This window comes from Pan paniscus, chromosome 7 (genome assembly GCF_029289425.2).
Source record: "Pan paniscus chromosome 7, NHGRI_mPanPan1-v2.0_pri, whole genome shotgun sequence".
Classification (NCBI taxonomy): Eukaryota; Metazoa; Chordata; class Mammalia; order Primates; family Hominidae; genus Pan; species Pan paniscus.
Window position 1 is genome coordinate 140,822,954 of NC_073256.2, and position 18,487 is coordinate 140,841,440.

General features: G+C 47.6%; 1 protein-coding gene and 1 pseudogene across 2 annotated transcripts in view; one reads left to right on the top strand and one right to left on the bottom strand.

The window, feature by feature from the left end:
* ATAD2 (ATPase family AAA domain containing 2) overlaps nt 1-18,487 on the bottom strand; it is a 96,753-nt gene that overhangs the window by 71,536 nt on the left and 6,730 nt on the right. The window contains exon 1 of one of the 2 annotated variants that reach the window (XM_003820482.6): nt 4,810-6,055. The exons of the other annotated variant lie outside the window; for it this stretch is intronic. Within the exon in view, the coding sequence (XP_003820530.2) occupies nt 4,810-4,980 (171 nt within the window). The 5' untranslated portion in view covers nt 4,981-6,055. Of the gene's footprint in view, nt 1-4,809; nt 6,056-18,487 lie in introns of those variants that run through there. 2 annotated transcript variants of the gene reach the window in all.
* On the top strand, nt 7,713-18,149 carry LOC129398643 (inosine-5'-monophosphate dehydrogenase 1-like; annotated as a pseudogene).

An 18,487-nucleotide genomic window follows, 5' to 3' on the forward strand; every position in this document is an offset into this window, starting at 1 on the left:
AGCCCAGCTGAATGAGATCATATTCAAAATGTAAAAATAGAATGTAGTTAATAAATAGGTGACTAAAAGTAACTTCAGAACTTGAAGATAAGATCAGCCTGATCAGAGGTAATGAGAAGTTTTGAAAAAAAAAAAAAAAGGTCAGCCTGAGATTAGACTAGGAAAAATTCAAGTTAATGAATTAATATGAATAAATGTAACCACCCATAAAAGCAGCCTAGCCTAAGAAATGCTCTGTCAATAAATATGTGGCTGAGGAAACTAAGAAATATCCAAATATAATCAGGGTGATCAGGGAGTGAAGTCTCTGAAATGCATGATTGATGTAAAACAGCAAGGTGTAATCCAACCAAATGTATTGAATGTAAAGCCCCCAAATCAGAAAATATTCCAATTACAGAGACATGTTTCATTTTTGGTACTGATGGGCTTGTCAGTATGAATACATTACCCCTAAAGACCACCGATTTATTTTAATCCAATCCCATGCTCATTATGTAACACTGTGATTATAATTTGGTCTACACAGACACCTTGATGAATAAAAGGGAGGAGAACTTTGTCTCAAAAAGGTATAATGCCTGCTGGGAACTGTGGTGGGGGTTGAGGGGGATCCTTTCTACCCTACAACATCCAGCAGAGTGCATTCTAATTGCTCAACCACCATATACCACAAATATGGGATTTATGGCAAATAGTCTCTGTATATTGCTGTTAGGTCTCCTCTGCTAGACTTATATCTCTTTAGAGTAAGAACAATCAACAACAAATATTTAATATACACTTACTTCCTGCTAGGTTCTGTTCTAAGTGCTGGGATAACATTGCCAAACAAAAAGTCAAAATCCAAGTCCCCGTGCAGTTACATTCTGATTGGGGAAGAGAGAAAAATACTTAAAAATAGAAAAGTATAGAAAATGTTTGAAGGTGACAAGTGCTAGGAGAGGCATGTCAGGAGAGTGGTTTGTAATTTTAAATATGGTGCTTATGGTAAGCATCATTGCAAAGGTGAAATTTTGGCAAAGACTTGAGGTAGACAGACTCCTAAATTTGAATCATAGTCACACAGCTTACTATAAGGTGAATTTGGGCAATTTATTTAAGTCTCTGTGCATCAGTTTTCTCATATAAAAAAAAAATCTTACCTACCTCATAAGGTTATAAGGACTGAGTTATTTATTTGTACAATTTCTGGACCACACTAAAGTACTATAACTCCTGAGGTTTAGTTTAAAATAATGTAAAAAAAAAAAAAAGTTAAAAAAATGGGTCATGCAGATATCAAGGGGAAGAGTATTTCCAGCAGAGGTATACCAAATGGAAAGGCCCTGGTATTAAAGAAGCAGCTATGCCAGTGTGGCTGGAATAGAGTGGGTTTTGTAAAGGGGTAGAAAAAGATGTCATTATAAAGGATGCAGGGATGCTTAGGGCTGCTTCCAAACTTACAGATTTTTACTTAGATAGGGAGTCTCAAGAGGGTTTTAAGTGATCAACTGTTTTGACTTTTTAAAAGATTCACTGCATTTGCTGGGCGCGGTGGCTCACGCCTCTAATCCCAGCACTTTGGGAGGCCGAGGAGGGCGGATCATGAAGTCAGGAGATCGAGACCACCCTGACCAACACGGTGAAACCTCGTCTCTACTGAAAATATAAAAAATTAGCCAGGCGTGTTGGCGGGCGCCTGTAGTCCCAGCTACTCCGGGAGGCTGAAGCAGGAGAATGGCGTGAACCCGGGAGGTGGAGCTTGCAGTGAGCCGAGATTGGGCCACTGCACTCCAGCCTGGGTGACAGAGCGAAACTCCGTCTCAAAAAAAAAAAAAAAAAGATTCACTGCATTAAGAACTGACTATTGGTGGGGCGTGGTGGTTCACATCTTTAATCCCAGCAATTTGGGAAGCTGAAACTGAAGGATTGCTTGAGTCCAGGAGTTCGAGACCAGCCTGAGCAACATAGTGAGACTCCACTGCTACAAAAAACTTAAAAATGAGCTGGGTGTGGTGGCGAGCCCCTGTAGTCCCAGCTACTTAGGAGGCTGAGGTGAAGGATCACTTGATCCTGGGAGGTTGAGGCTGCAGTGAGCCACGTTGGTGCCACTGCACTCTAACCTGGGTGACAGAGCAAGACTCTGTCTCAAAAATAAATAAATGCATAAATAAAGAGAACTGACTGTTGAGGGAAGGTGGGGCATAATATATATATCAAACAGTGGAAAACAGGAAGGAGGCCAATCAAGAATCTATTATAATCCAGGAAAGATGGTCAGGCGAGGTGGCTCATGCCTGTAATCCCAGCACTTCGGGAGGCTGAGGTGGGCCGATCACCTGAGACCGGGAGTTTGAGATCAGACTGGCCAAAACGGTGAAATACCGACTCCACCAAAAACACAAAAATTAGCTAGGCGTGGTGGTGCGTGCCTGTAATCCCAGCTACTTGGAAGGCTGAGGCAGGAGAGTCACTTGAACCCGGGAGGCGGAAACTGCAGCAAGCCGAGATCACGTCACTGCACTCCAGCCTGGGTGACAGAGCAAGATTCTGTCTCAAAATAATAAATAAATAAATAAATAAATAATCCAGGAAAGAGATTATGGCTTGAACCAGCATGGCAACACTGGAGGACATATAAAGTGGTCAGACTTCGAATATATTTTGAAAGTAGAGCCAACAGAATTTGCTAATGCACTGGATGTGAGGAGTCAACAACGACCTAAGGTTTTTTTCCTGAGGAACTGAAAAAAAAAAAGGAGTGGCCATTAACTAAAACTGAGGATGGTCTTAATAGCTGACAATGACTGAATCCTAACCATATGCTAACTGTTCAATTAATCTCCTTACATACATGATCACATTTAATCCTCACTACCAATGTGGTGGGTATCATCCCATTTAACAAGTGTAGAAACCTGATGATTATTGGTAAACCTGAGAAGCTGAAACTGAAATTCATAATTAACAGTTTTCTGAAGAGTCTATATATTTGGCCAGGCAGGGTGGCTCAATTCTGTAATCCCAGCATTTTGGGAGGCTGAGGCAAGTGGATCACCTGAGGTCGGAGTTCGAGACCAGCCTGGCCAACATACAGAAACCCTGTCTCTACTAAAAATACAAAAATTAGCCCAGCGTGGTGGTGTACATCTGTAATCCCAGCTATTTGGGAGGCTGAGGCAGGAGAACTGCTTGAACCCGGGAGGTGGAGGTTGAGGTTGCAGTGAGCCGAGATCGCACCAGTGCACTCCAGCCTGGATGAGAGAGTCAGACTCTGTCTCGAAGAAAAAAAAAAGAGCCTATGTATTTAACCAGTATTCAATACATCAGTATTTATCATTATGCTCATAGGATCTAGTGTTACCCTGGACATAAATAATCAATCAGTATTGAAACAGATTCTCTGAACACAGGTTAAGTCAAGTAACCAATTTCAGTGCAGAAGTGTGTGGCCTCTCCAGGTCTCTGCCAATTCCTGGCAGATGACTGAGAAACAAATCCTTAGAGTCAGGAAATTACTTGTCTTTTCAATTCAGAATCACAATTTCAGAGACTGAAGGGAGTGTAGTTTTTAACCCATTCCCCTCAGTAGAGTAGCAACCAGAATGGTATGCCCACAAAAGATACTGGCAACTAATTTTATATAGTTATCTAAATACAAGATCTTAATAGAAGACTTAATACAAGACCCTGAAATCGTCTGCTGAACTGAAGAGGATTACATTGTCACTTCCACCACACATTTCCCCTGAGCCTCTCATTCTCATTCCCAAGTTCCCAACCTTCTCTCAGGTCCTATTTTTCCTACTCCATGCCTACCCTCACTCACTCCAACACCTTCAGTCCAACTATATATTACTGGCTGCCTTAACTAAATTTACTAGCGAGCTTCCCCGACTTCTTCAACCTTCTGTGAATGCTGAAACCCCTCCACCTAGGCCTCTTTCAGCAGCTGGGGTGGGGAGGTGGATGGGAGGGGAGTAACTCTGCTCAGCTTTAACTCTGCCCTGCAAAAACCGTCACTGCACTTCAGACCTAGAAGCAGCACTTCTTTCAAGAGGACCCTCCTCCCTTCCAAACTTCCCCTATAGACACTGCTTGTAACTGCAGCATGACGGCATAGAAAGGGAACGGTTTAGGAGGCAGGCAATCTGAGTTCCAATTTTAGATCTACCCCTTACTGTTTACCTTTTTGAGTCCGTTTCTTCATCTGTCAAAGAGACAGCACAACTACGCATTCTCAAAGGGTTATGATGAGGCTTGGAAGGGGGGGGTACAGGAAATGTTGGTCTTCATCCCTCCACATTATGCAACCTGGTATTATTCACTGCACTGTTATTACGGAACCCCTCTGGATCGTTAATGGAGGTCAGAGAACCTGAATTACAACCTGTCTGTCCCTGTGCCCCCTCCCCCCCAACGTTTATGGCGCAGACAGAAAGCAGTCAGGGGATGCGTGTTGCCTCCAGGTTGATGCGAACCTAGGGCAGGAGCCTGGGCGATCGATCGGCCAGGGAGTGGGGGGTCGTGCGGGCGGCCGAAGAGCCGCGGCTTGGCCCCAGACCGCACTCCGCTGTGGCGGGCCTCGATTTCCTCTTGCGTAAAAGTAGGTGGTGACCAAATGCTTAGTCCTCTCCCGGCCAGCCTCAGCTCAGCGATCCGACCCGCACCTCCGATCCCGAGAGCTTCCATTTTACTCGTCCTCGACCACACTTCTCCCCCGACAACTGTCACCCTGACCGGCGCCGCCCAGGCCCCTCCGAGCGCCGGGCTGCCGGCAGTCCCCACGGGAACCGCCCTGGGAGCCCGCCTCAGGCCCGTACTCACGCCCGCTTTGGCTGTGGTCGCCGCGGGTTTCTTCTGCGCCGCGCCGGCCGAGCGGAGCCGCCTCCGGCCGATCTGCTCCAGACTGAGGAAGTCACTGGACAGGTCCAAGGAGTCTGTGGCCGAGGCCGCGGAGTGGTTGTGCAGCTCCAAGCTGCTGCGGAGAACCACCATCTTCTCTCCCTAATGGCCTCGGCGTGCGCGACCGGAGAGAGATCCAGCTCCGGGCGCTCGCAGCTCTGGCTCTTCCGCGCTCCGAATTCTGGCGCCACAAGCTCCGCGCCAGCGGCCTCAGCGCGCGCGCCCAGAATCCCTCCGCCGTCTGTCCCGCCCACGCCACCACCATAGAACAGCAGGCTTGAAACTCTCCTCCCATTTGTAGAGCGAAGGAGGCCGGGCCAACGTGGAGAGGAACACAGGCCGACAGTATAGAGGACCTGAGCGGAGAGTCCCGGGGAAAACGCTGACTTCTTTTTCTTCACATAGTTCCGGCTCGCTGAGCTCGGCGGAAGGAGACGGTAGGAGCGGTGCGTAGCCCGTTTGGAATTTTGGCGCGGGACGGCGGCGGGGGAAGGGAGGCCTCCGCGCGCTCTGATTGGCTGGTGGGGTCCGGCGTCTCCTCCCCACCCCTGTTGACACCTGCTTGCTGCTTCCCGCCATCCAGGATTCAAATGCAAAATGCCCAGTCCTTGACTGGAGGGAAATAAAGCACTTGGCCTTTGACAGGTTTTGACTTTGAGCCTTAAGAACTTTTTTTTTTTTTTAATAATTGAGGGCTTGACGAAAACAAGTTAACCACCAAAAAGAAAGAAAACACAAGGAGCTAAAAGCGAGCCAGCAGAGTGCCATCGTTTAGTTAAGGACGCGGGTTCTGTACCCATCTTTGCCATTGATCATCCCACATAGAAGATCTCGAACAAATTATTCACCTCCCTGCATTCTAATTTCCTCACACGCTGAGGCAGGAGAATCGCTTGAAGCCGGGAGGCACAGGTTGCAGTGAGCCAAGATCGTGCCACTGCACTCCAGCCTGGGCAACAGAGGAAGACTCCGTCTCAAAAAAAAAAAAAAAGAACCTGTTTCAAAAAAAAGAGCAGGACTCCCAGTTAAATGTGAAGTTCAGATAAAGAACAAATACTTTTTATACGTATCTCGGAATGTACATATAATCGGAAAGTAACTCCGATTGTAATACCTAAGGCCCTAAAGTACTATTATGATACCTTGGAGCCGTGCTTGCACATAATAAGTGCTCAATAAGCGTTCGCTATTATCACAGAATACAGAAGATGGCTTCTCTAAGATGGCAGTTACTTGACTACTTTGAAATAGGTAACACGCTGAATGATCAGAATGTCCGAGGGATCTTAGCGAAATAAACGAAAGCTATTTATTGATTTGGATAACTACAGTTCATCAATTTAATATTTGTTAAGTACATATTGAGCCTCTATTATGTACCAGGCATTATTCTAAGCACTGGGGATGCAGCAGTGAATAAAAAGAACAAAAATGCCCTAATGGAACTTAAACTCTAGTGGAAGGTGAAAGACAATAAACTAAATGTAAAAGTTTTAAAGTGGCAAGCATTACAGAGAAATATAAAGTAGGGAAGGGGGAGGGAAGAGTGCAATTTAAAATAGGGTGATTAGGGAAGGTCTGGCTGAGAAGTCTGACAAAGGCCTAAAGGTTAGATGGTTCTGGAAGAAGAGAGAGGCGGGAAGCAGGGTGATTAGGGAAGGGGAGAGTGGCGAGGCCAATGAGAACAGAGCCACTGGGAGCAGGTCCTACGGGACTCTGGGTCTTAGTTTGAAACTTTTGAGGGCTTTTATTATAGCCCCCAAATTCCCATCCAAACCCTGAGATGAAAAGACATCTCAGGGTTTTGAACAGAGGTTTGACTTATTCCGACTTTAAAAATAATCTGCGTGGCTGCTGAATGAAGAATGCAATGTCTGGGGACGTACAAAAAGTATTTGTTGTTTATCTGAACTTCGCATTTAACTGGGAGTCCTGCTTTTTTTTTGAGAGAGGTTCTTGTTCTTTTTTTTTTTTTTTTTGAGACAGAATCTTGCTCTGTTGTCCAGGCTGGAGTGCAGTGGCATGATCTCAGCTAACTGCAACCTCTGCCTCCCGGGTTCAAGCGATTGTCCTGCCTCAGCCTCCAGAGTAGCTGGTATTACAGGCGTGCACCACCATGCCCAGCTAATTTTTGTATTTTTAGTAGAGACGGGGTCTTACCATGCTGGCCAGGCTGGTCTCGAACTACTGACCTCAGGTGATCCACCTGCCTTGGCCTCCCAAAGTTCTAGGATTACAGGCGTGAGCTACCGTACCCAGGAAGACAGATTATTGTTCTGTCACCCAGGCTGGAGTGCAGTGGCGCAGCCACGGTTCACTACAGCTTTGACCTCCAGGGCTCAAGCAATCCTTCCACCTCAGCCTCCCTAGTAGCTGGGACCACAGGTGTGTGCCATCACACCTGGCTAATTTGTTTTTAGAGACGGGGTCTCACTCTGTTGCCCAGGCTGGTCTCAAACTCCTGGCCTCAAGCAATCCTCCCACCACAGCCTCCCAAAGCCTGGGATTACAGGTGTGAGCCACCACGCCCAAACAATTTTTCTGATTTTTCTTGCATGAATATGCTTCACTTTTACAATAGAAAAAAACTTTAAAATAATTGTTTAACCAACATAAGTGAAAAAGAAAGGAACAATATTTAAAGTAGCACAGTTTAAAAAATTTAAAAAGTAGCAGAGTTTACTATTACTTGGTTTTAAAATACTATATATGGCTGGGCACGGTGGCTCACGCCTGTAATTCCCCCACTTTGGGAGGCCGAGGCGGGCAGATCACGAGGTCAAGAGATTGAGACCATCTTGGTCAACATGGTGAAACCCCGTCTCTACTGAAAATACAAAAAATTAGCTGGGCGTGGTGGTGCACGCCTGTAGCCCCAGCTACTCAGGAGGCTGAGGCAGGAGGATTGCTTGAACCTGGGAGGCAGAGGTTGCAGTGAGCCGAGATGGCGCCACTGCACTCCAACCTGGCGACACAGCGAGACTCCGTCTCAAAAAAAAAAACAAAACACACGACTATATACTGTATATACCATCTCATTTGATTTGTTTATTCAGGAAATTTTAATTGAGCCCCCATCTTATTCTAAGCATAGTTAGAGGTGCAGGGAGTAAAGCAGTGAACCAGGAACCCTAGGTTCATGGAGCTTACATTCTAAGAGGTACTCAGTGGATAAACAAGGAAGTAAATAAACAAGGTAACTTCATTATAGCAAGTGGTATAAAGAAAATGAAACAGGGTCATGTGATACAGAGTGGTTGAAGGAAGAGGAGGGAAACATACAGTGGACTTGAAAGGTCAATCTGAGGCCAGGCGGGGCGGCTCACACCTGTAATCCTAGCACTTTGGGAGGCCGAGGTGGGTATCACCTGAGGTCGGGAGTTCTAGACCAGCCTGACCAACATGGAGAAACCCCATCTCTACCAAAAATACAAAATTAGCCGGGCATGGTGGCGGGCGCCTGTAATCCCAGCTACTCAGGAGGCTGAGGCAGAAGAATTTCTTGAACCTGGGAGGCAGAGGTTACGGTGAGCCGAGATTATGCCATTGGGCAACAAGAGGGAAACTCCATCTCAAAAAAAGAAGGAAAGAAAGAAAGGTCTGAGGCCAGTCATGTGTCACACCTGTAATCCCAGCACTTTGGGAGGGCGAGGCAGGCAGATTGCTTGAGGTCAGGAGTTCGAGACTAGCCTGGCCAACATGGCAAAACCTTGTCTCTACTAGAAATACAAAAATTAGCCAGGTGTGGTGGCACACACTTGTAATCCCAGCTACTTGGGAGGCTGAGGCAGGAGAACTGCTTGAACCCGTGAGGCAGAGGTTGCAGTGAGCCAAGATCATGCCACTGCACTCCAGCCTTGGCGACAGAGTGGGACTCCAGCCAAAAATAAATAAATAAAAAAGAAAGATCAGTCTGAGGAGGCGACATTTTAGATGACACGTAAAATATGAGAAGGAATCAGCCGATAAAAAAATTGGCAGGGTTTTCCAGGGAATGGGAAGAACAAGTGCAAAGGCCCTGAGGTAGGGAGTCCAAAATAGTTGAAAATGCTTCCAGAACTGCAAAGATAGAATTCCCCAGGGAGCTTATTAAACACACTACACAAAGCCAGGTGTGGTGGTGCGGGCCTGTAGTACCAGCTACTTGGGAGGCTGAGGTGGGAGGATCGCTTGAGCCCAGCAGTTCCAAACCATTCGGGGGAACATAGTGAGACCCAGTCTCAAAAAAATAGCCTGCCCTGGCAGGCTGGCGGCCGAGCGGGTGTTTATGTTGGGTCGCCGGGTCTCTGGCAGCCTGACGGACTACCTGATGAGCCGGGGCACCGGCTGCGTGCCCGAGGACGGGCTCACCACGCAGCAGCTCTTCGCCAGAGCCGACAGCCTCACCTACAACGAGTTCCTGATTCTCCCAGGATTTATAGACTTCATAGCTGATGAGGCGGACCTGACCTCAACCCTTACCTGGAACATCACGCTGAAGACGCCGCTGATCTCTTCCTCCATGGACACTGTGACAGAGGGCAACATGGCCATCACGATGGCTCTGGTGGGAGGTATTGGTTTCATTCACCACAACTGCACCCCAGAGTTCCAGGCCAAGGAGGTGCGGAAGGTCAAGAAGTTTGAACATGGCTTCATCACGGACCCCATGGTGCTGAGCCCCTCGCACCCTGTGGGTGATGTGCTGGAGGCCACAATGCGGCATGGCTTCTCTGGTATCCCCATCACTGAGACAGGCACCATGGGCAGCAAGCCGGTGGGCATCGTCACTTCCTGAGACATCGACTTTCTTGCTGAGAAGGACCACACCACCCTCCTCAGTGAGGTGATGATGCCAAGGATTGAGCTGGTGGTGGCTCCAGCAGGAGTGATGTTGAAAGAGGCAAATGAGATCCTGCAGCAAAGCAAGAAAGTGAAGCTGCCTATCGTCAATGATGACGATGAGCTGGTGGCCATCATTGCCCTCACCGACCTGAAGAACCGAGACTACCCTGTGGCCTCCAAGGATTCCCATGAGCAGCTGCTGTGTGGGGCAGCTGTGGGCACCTGTGAGGATGACAAATACCACCTGGATCTGCTCACCCAGGCGGGTGTCAACGTCATAGTCTTGGACTTGTCCGAAGGGAACTTGCTGTATCAACTGCCATGGTGTATTACATCAAACAGAAGTACTCCCACCTCCAGGTGATTGGGGGGAACGTGGTGACAGCAGCCCAGGCCAAGAACCTGACTGACGCTGGTGTGGACGGGCTGTGTGTGGGCATACGCTGCGGCTCCCTCTGCATCACCCCGGAAGTGATGGCATGTGGTTGCCCCCAGGACACTGTGTGTACAAGGTGGCTGAGTATGCCCAGCACTTTAGTGTGCCCATCATAGCCGATGGTGGCATCCTGACTGTGGGGCACGTCAAGGTGCTGGCCCTTGGTGCCTCCATAGTGATGATGGGCTCGCTGCTGGCTGCCACCTCGGAGGCCCCCAGCGAATAGTTCTCAGATGGGGTGCGGCTCAAGAAATACTGGGGCACAGGCTTGCTGGATGCCATAGAGAAGAGCAGCAGCAGCCAGGAACGATACTTCAGTGAGGGGGATAAGGTGAAGATCACACAGGGTGTCTCGGGCTCCATCCAGGACAAAGGGTCCATTCAGAAGTTCGTGCCCTACCTCATAGTGGGCATCCAGCATGGCTGCCAGGATATCAGGGCCCGCAGCCTGTCTGTCCTTTGGTCCATGATGTACTCAGGAGAGCTCAAGTTTGAGAAGCGTACCATGTTGGCCCAGATTGAGGGTGGCGTCCATGGCCTGCACTCTTAGGAGAAGCGGCTGTACTGACAGCAGTGGAGGCCGAGGTGGTGGAGGGGGCACCCCCAAGTGTCCACCTTCGGGCATAGCCTCCCTCCATCACTGAGTAGTCCACAGATTTGCACTACGGGTTCCCCAGCTCCTTTCCAGGGAGAGAGGAGGCGAAGTTGTGAGGGGTCTGTGACCCCTCGGGGGGCATCCCCTGCAGAGTCAGGACTGCTCCCTGGGCCAGGCTGCCCTGGGAGGCCCCCAGAGCCCAGCCAGCCGGGCTCTCAGGCCCTACGCCTGCTTCAGGTCTTGCTGCAGCCTGCTGCAGCCTGGCCCCCACCCCAGGGGCAGGCAGCCCCTCCTGGCTTCTCCTGTAGGGCACTTCCCTGCCCCCAGCCCCCCAGGAAATGGTGCTCTCCTGGCCCTGCCTCTGGCCTGCTGCCCCCTCAGCCATGTGGCACTTCTGAGCTCCTGACCTAGGCTAAGGGGAGGTCTCTGCCCCCTTCCTCGGCCCTGGGCTACCCTTGGGTCCTGCTCCTCAGGCCACTCCCCTGTCCCTGGCCCTGGGGAGAAGGCTGCTCTGGTCATGGCTGCCTGCCCCTCATTCCTGACTCACCACCGTCCCCAGGTGTACCATTCCTGCCCTCTCCTCAGCTGCAGTTGAAGGCTTTAACTTTGCACACTTTGGGATCACAGTTGCGTCATTGTGTATTAAATAATCAGAATAAATCAAGCAGGTCTCAACGCCAAAAATAATAATAATAATAAAAATAAAAATCAACACACTACACACAGCTTCAGGTGCCTCCTCTAAAGATCCTGATTTCATGGGTCTGAGATAAGGCCTGGAAACTTGGATTTCTTTCAGGAAGTCTCCTGGTGATTCTTATCCACAGAGTGATTTGTGTCGCGCTGTTCTGGAATGTGGCGAGGAAAGAGTTGATTGCTAGAGAAGTAGCTACTGAGAATAGAAGGGTATGCATGGGCAAGATGGCGCGCTTCAAGAGCACGATAGAGAGGGGTTTTGTTGTTGTTTTGAGAAAGGGTCTCACTCTGTCACCCAGGCTGGAGTGCAGTGGTGGGATTTTAGCTCACTGCAACCTCCATCTCCCAGGCTCAAGAGATTCTCCCACCTCAACCTCCAAGTAGCTGGAAGTAGCTGGGACTATAGGGGCACACCTCTGCTCCCAGCTAATTTTTTGTATTTTTCGTGGAGACGGGGTTTTGCCATGTTGCCCAGGCTGGTCTCGAATTCCTGAGCTCAGGTGATACGCCCACTTAGGCCTCCCAAAGTGGTGGGATTACAGGCGTGAGCCACTGCGCCCAGCCAGGAGGGTTTTTTTTTTTTTAAACATTTATTGATTTATTTTAGAGACAGGGTCTCCCTATGTTGCCCAGGCTGCAGTGCAGTGGCTATTCACAGGCGCAATCACAGCTTGCTACAACCTTGAACTCCTGGATTCAACCAATCCTCCCACCTCAGCCTCCTGAGTAGCTGGGACTACAGGCATGCACCACCACGCCAGGATGGGAGTTTGGTTTTGATCCATTTGCAAAGAGCAGCTGTGAAAGGACAGCAAAGGAAAGAAGTCACATGATTGGCTCTTTGGTGAGAATGATTGGAAGTAGCAAGAACAGATGTAGAATGAAAAACTAGGAGGTTACTGCACTGTCCTGGTGAGAGAAGATGGTGGCCTGGACTAGTGGCAGTGAGCAGATGCGAAATGGACATAGATGGGGGATCTATTTCAGATCACAGCCTACAGAAGATCCTGTCTGCCTTCAGCAGAAGGACTTTGTCTAGGTGTGCTGTTGACATAAAGTGACCTTGTGAGGCCATCCACAGGAAGCCACACCAGCAGGAGCGGAGGCTATTTTAGCTGGTCAGAGCTGAGCAGACTAAAAAGGCAACATGCTTTACAGTGATTATTTTAGACACCTGCTACAATCAGAGGTAACTCTCTTCTCTGGGCTAAACCAATTAGGAGTTATTAACTTTTCTACTTACATTGTATTTGTTTTTCAAGATGTAGTATATTCATATGGTTAAATTTTAAGTTACAAAGGAGCATATGGATTAAAAGTCTCCTTCATATGCCCGTTTGCTAGCCATCTTGTCACCCTTCCCATCAGCAACCAAAGTTATTCATTTCTTGGGTATCCTTCCAGAGATCATCTATATCAGGTATGTTCATTTCCTGAGGCTGCTGCAACAACTTACCAAAAACTTGGTGGCTTAAAACAACAGAAATTTATTCTCTGATGGTTAAGGAGGCAAGAAATCCAAAATCAAGGTGTTGGCCATGTTGCTTCCTTCTGGGGGCTCTGAGTGAGAATCTATTCCATGCCTGTCTCCCAGCTGCTGGTGTCTGCTGACAACCTTCGGAGTTTCTTGGCTTGTAGGAGTGTAAGTCCACACTCTGCTTTCACATCATATGTCCTTCTTTCCTGTCTTTTTGTGCTTGTACTCAAGTCTCTCCCCACTTTCTCTCTCTTTTTTTTTTTTTTCTTTTGAGATGAAGTCTCGCTCTGTCGCCCAGGCTGGAGTGCAGTGGCGCGATCTTGGCTCACTGCAACCTCTGCCTCCCGGGTTCAAGTGATTCTCCTGCCTTAGCCTCCAGAGTAGCTGGGATTACAGGCGCCCGCCACCACGCCTGGCTAATTTTTGTATTTTTGGCCAGGCTGGTCTTGAACTCCTGACCTCATGATCCACCCACCTCGGCCTCCCAAAGTGCTGGGATTACAGGCGTGAGCAACCGTGCCCAGCCCCCCCTTTCTCTTATAAGGACGTCAGTCATTGAACTATTTAGAGCACACCCTGAATCCAGAATGATCTCATTTTGAGATCTTAGTTATATCTGCAAAGACCCTGTTTCCAAATCAGATCACATTCACACATAAGAGGGGGGGTTGGGACTTGAATATCTTTTTGGAGCCACTATTTAACCCACTACCCTAGGGGCTGGCAAACTTTTTCTGTAAATGGCCAGAGAGTAAATATTCTAGGTTTTGTGGATGGTATGATATTTGTAGCAATTACTCAATCCCATAGTAGTGAAAAAGTGGCCACATACAATATAGACACAAATGGGCATGATTGTGTTTCAATAACACTTTATTTACAAAAACAGATCTCAGGCTGTATTTGTCCCAAGGAGGTCATAGTTTTCTTTTTCTTTTTCTTTCTTTCTTTTTTTTGAGACGCAGTTTTGCTCTTGTTGCCCAGGCTGGAGTGCAATGGTGCGACCTCAGCTCACTGCAACCTCTGCTTCCCAGGCTCAAGTGATTCTTCTGCCTCAGCCTCCCGAGTAGCTGGGATTACAGGCAAGCACCATGAAGCCTGGCTTTTTTTTTTTTTCTTTGTATTTTTAGTAGAGATGGGGTTTCACCATATCGGCCAAGCTAGTCTCCAACTCCTGAGCTCAGATGATCTGCCCACCTCGGCCTTCCGAAGTGCTGGGATTACAGACATGAACCACCACACCTGGCTAGTTTTCTAACCTCTGATTTATACTATACAAGTAAGTATGAGCATGTGTTTGCATGGGTATTAATTTTCACCCTGTTTACACAAATGTAGCATACTGTACACTCTGTTCTGTACTGTGCTTCTTTATCTAGGTCTTAGTGATCTTTCCCTGTGAGTACATAAAGAACTTCCTCTCTTTGTTCAGCAACATCATAGTCCACTCTGTGGACACACCGTATTTTATTTAAGTAGATCTTTCTTGCTGAACATTTGTTTCCGTTCTCTTGCTATTGCATAACTGCTATGAATAAATAGGTTCAAATATCACTTCTACATTGTATCTGTAGAATAAATTTCTAGAAGTGCAATGGCTAGGTCAAAAACTATGTACAACAACTAGATGCAATAATATGAATAAATCTTACAAACAGAATATTAAGCAAAAGAAGCCTGAATAATTCCTTTTATATTAAGCAGAAACACAGACAAAACTAACTTTTGCTGTTAGAAGTCAGAATATTGATTATTCTTGGGGTTATAAAACATGAAGGCAGGCTGGGCATAGTGGCTTATGCCTATAATCCCAGCACTTTGGAAGGCCGAGGCAGGCAGATCACTTGACACCAGGAGTTCGAGACTAGCCTGGCCAACATAGTGAAACTGTGTCTCTACTAAAAATACAAAAATTAGTTGGGTGTGGTGGCACATGCCTATAATCCCAGCTACTTGGGAGGCTGAGACAGGAGAATTGCTTGAAACTGGGAGGCAGAGGTTGCAGTGAGCCCAGAAGATCACACCACTGCACTCCAGCCTGGGGGACAGAGCGAGACACTGTCTCACAAAAAAAAAAAAAAAAAAAAGTTTTAATAAAATTAAAAAAAAAAACTAAGCAAAGAAATCAAAATTCCAGAACACTAACAGATGGCCAGCCAAAAGCTTTTCTCTATTCCTTTATTCTCTCTTTATAATATTAAACATTAAGGAATTACCACACTGGAGCCGGGTGTGGTGGCTTTAGCCCTCCCAACATTTTGGGAGGCCAAGGCAGGAGGATCCTTTGAGGCCAGAGATTCAAGACCAGCCTGGGCAACATGGTGAAGCCCCATCTCTACCCAAAATACAGAAATTAGCCGGGCGTTGTGGTGCACGCCAGTACTCTTGGCTGCTTGGGAGACTGAGTCAGGAGGATCACTTGAGCCTGGGAGGTGGAGGCTGCAGTGAGCCGAGATCTCGCCACTGCACTTTAGCCTGGGCGATAGAGTGAGACCCTGTCTCAAAAAAAAAAAAAATTACCACACTGGCTTTAGCTTTTGGTTGGATTAGTGAGTTGAACTGTGCCCCCATAAAGGATATAAACCTCCCCTTGTGAATGTGATCTGATTTGGAAATAGGATCTTTGCAGATGTAATTAAAATCTCGACATGAGATTATTCTCGTTTATGGTGAACCCTAAATCCAATGACTAGTGTTCTTATAAGGGAAAGCATAGAGAGATTGGTGCATACAGACACAGAGAAGGCAATGATGTGAAGACAGGCAGAGATTGCAGTGATGTGTTTATAAGCCAAGAAATGCCAAGGTTTGCCAGCAACCACTGCAAGCCAGGAGAGAAGCATGAAACAGATTCTTCCTCCAAATCTCCAGAAAGAATCAACCTGGCTGACGCTTTGATTTCAGACTTCCGGACTCTTGAACTGTGAGAGAATACATTCCTGGTTTTTAAAGGTTACCAAGTTTGTGGTAATTTGTTACATATAGCACCCCTGGGAAATGTATATAGTACAGTTGGTCTGGGATTGGTCTTCTCTTGGTGACCAGTTCTATCTTTTCTAATCTTAACTATTCTAGTTAGGAGTGACTTGATTTAGGAAAAAAAAAAAATAATAAGGCAGTAGAGGCTGGGTGTGGTGGCTCACACCTGTAATCCCAGCACTTTGGGAGGCTGAGGCAGGTGGATCATCTGAGGTCAGGAGTTCAAGACCAGCTGGGCCAACATGGTAAAACCCCATCTCTACTAAAAATACAAAAATTAGCTGGGTGTGGTGGCGGGTGCCTGTAGTCCCAGCACTTTGGGAGGCCAAGGCGGGTGGATCATCTGAGGTCAGGAGTTCAAGACCAGCTGGGTCAACATGGTAAAACCCCATCTCTACTAAAAATACAAAAATTAGCTGGGTGTGGTGGCGGGTGCCTGTAGTCCCAGCACTTTGGGAGGCCGAGGCGGGTGGATCATCTGAGGTCAGGAGTTCAAGACCAGCTGGGCCAACATGGTAAAACCCCATCTCTATTAAAAATACAAAAATTAGCTGGGTGTGGTGGCGGGCGCCTGTAGTCCCAGCACTTTGGGAGGCTGAGGCAGGTGGATCACTTGAGATCAAGAGTTCAACCTGGCCAACATGGCAAAACTCCATCTCTACTAAAAATACAAAAATTAGCTGGGTGTGGTGGCACACGACTGTAATCCCAGCTACTCGGGAGGCTGAGGCAGAAGAATTGCTTGAACCTAGGAGGCGGAGGTTGCAGTGAGCCAAGATTGCGTCACTGCACTCCAGCTTAGGTGACGGAGTGAGACTCCGTCTCAAAAAAAAAAAAAAGAAACGGAGGTTCTTGTTGGTAACCCCTGATTGCTTCAGAAAGACTCAAGTGTTCTTACTTCATGTGCTACAGAAACGAGGCTCAGGTAAGAGCTAATCATGATTCCACTACCTCATTTGGGATGAGGTCATAGGTGGGTCCCTTTCTGTTCTTTGGTAGCAAAATTAGAAAGTAAACATTAATTTGGACTGGGATTTCTTTCAGGAATGTTGCAAATGTGAGCTTACTTAAATTGTATACCAAATCTTATTGATTTCCCACAAAAGAAGAAAAAAAATTAATTGAATGGAGGTGGGGAGACATTTTGACATTTGCCATATATTAGCTATTCTATTCCATGTTTTAACTATATCCCAGATTCCCCTTCTGTCTGGGAGATTTTTCTCTTTGGGTGGGTTTGGTTTAGGCAGGGCCCAGCCTCCTTCTGTGGAAATCCTACAGGGAAATACACTTCATTTCCCTGGAAACCTGGCAATAAGGATTCAGGCATGTGACCTTGGACCAGCCAATGGGCTGCTCCTATCTGAGGCATTTATTTCCTCTGGGAGGAATGACCCAAAGATGCGGGGCAGAGATTATTCATGGTGGCAGAGCAAAGGATACAGAGCCGTGGCATTAATGGTGGTCTCCCCTCCCGTCCCCTCCCCTCCCTTTCCTTTCCTTTTTGAGGCAGAGTTTCACTCTTGTCGCCCAGGCTGGAGTGCAATGGCACGTTCTCGGCTCACTGAACCCTCTGCCTCTGGGGTTCAAGCTATTCTCCTGCCTCAGCCTCCCAAGTAGCTGAGATTACAGGCGCCTGCCACCATGCCCAGCTACTTTTTGTATTTTTAGTAGAGACAGGGTTTCACCATGTTGGCCAGGCTGGTCTCAAACTCCTGACCTCAGGTGATCCACCCGCCTCGGCCTCCCAAAGTGCTGGGATTACAGGCGTGAGCCACCGCGCCCGGCCTGGAAGATATATTCTTTTTTTTTTTTTTTGAGACGGAGTCTCGCTCTATCACCCAGGCTGTAGTGCAGTGGCGCCATCTCAGCTCACTGCAACCTCCGCCTCCCAAGTTCAAGCGATTCTCGTGGCTCAGCCTCCTCAGTAGCTGGGACTACAGGCGCGTGCCACCACGCCTGGCTAATTGTTGTATTTTTAGTAGAGACGGGGTTTTGCTGTGTTGGCCAGACTCATCTAACTCCTGACCTCAGGTGATCCACTCGCCTCTGCCCCTCGAAGTGCTGGGGTTACAGGTATGAGCCACGGCCCCGGCTGATATATTCTTATAATGTGGTTTTCAGGCCTTACCTCTCTATTGACCTCTCCCGAACATACATAGTTTAATTTCTCAGTTTTCCCATGTAAGGTATGGTACACAGCAGTGAGTCTAATACCACAAGTATGGACCTGCTTCCCACCCCAATATAATTCAGATGGGTCTCATATTGTGTTTCAACCCAGCCAACTTCCCACCCCCAGTGATAAGGACTCTACCCTCTGAGTTCACATAGTACATTGCTGCCATAGCACAAATTGCTTTGTATTGAAATGATCGCTTTAACTTGAGAAAATAGCATAATGCAAATCAGATAAATGCAAATTAGAATAACAGTGGGAATGTCAGGGTTTTGGTTTTGTTTTGCCAATTTGTTTTTCTTTTGAGACAGGGTCTCACTCTGTCACACAGGCTGGAGTGCGGTGGCTGAATCATACCTCACTACAGCTTTGATCGCCTGGGCTCAGGTGATCCTTCTGCCTCAGTCTCCCAAA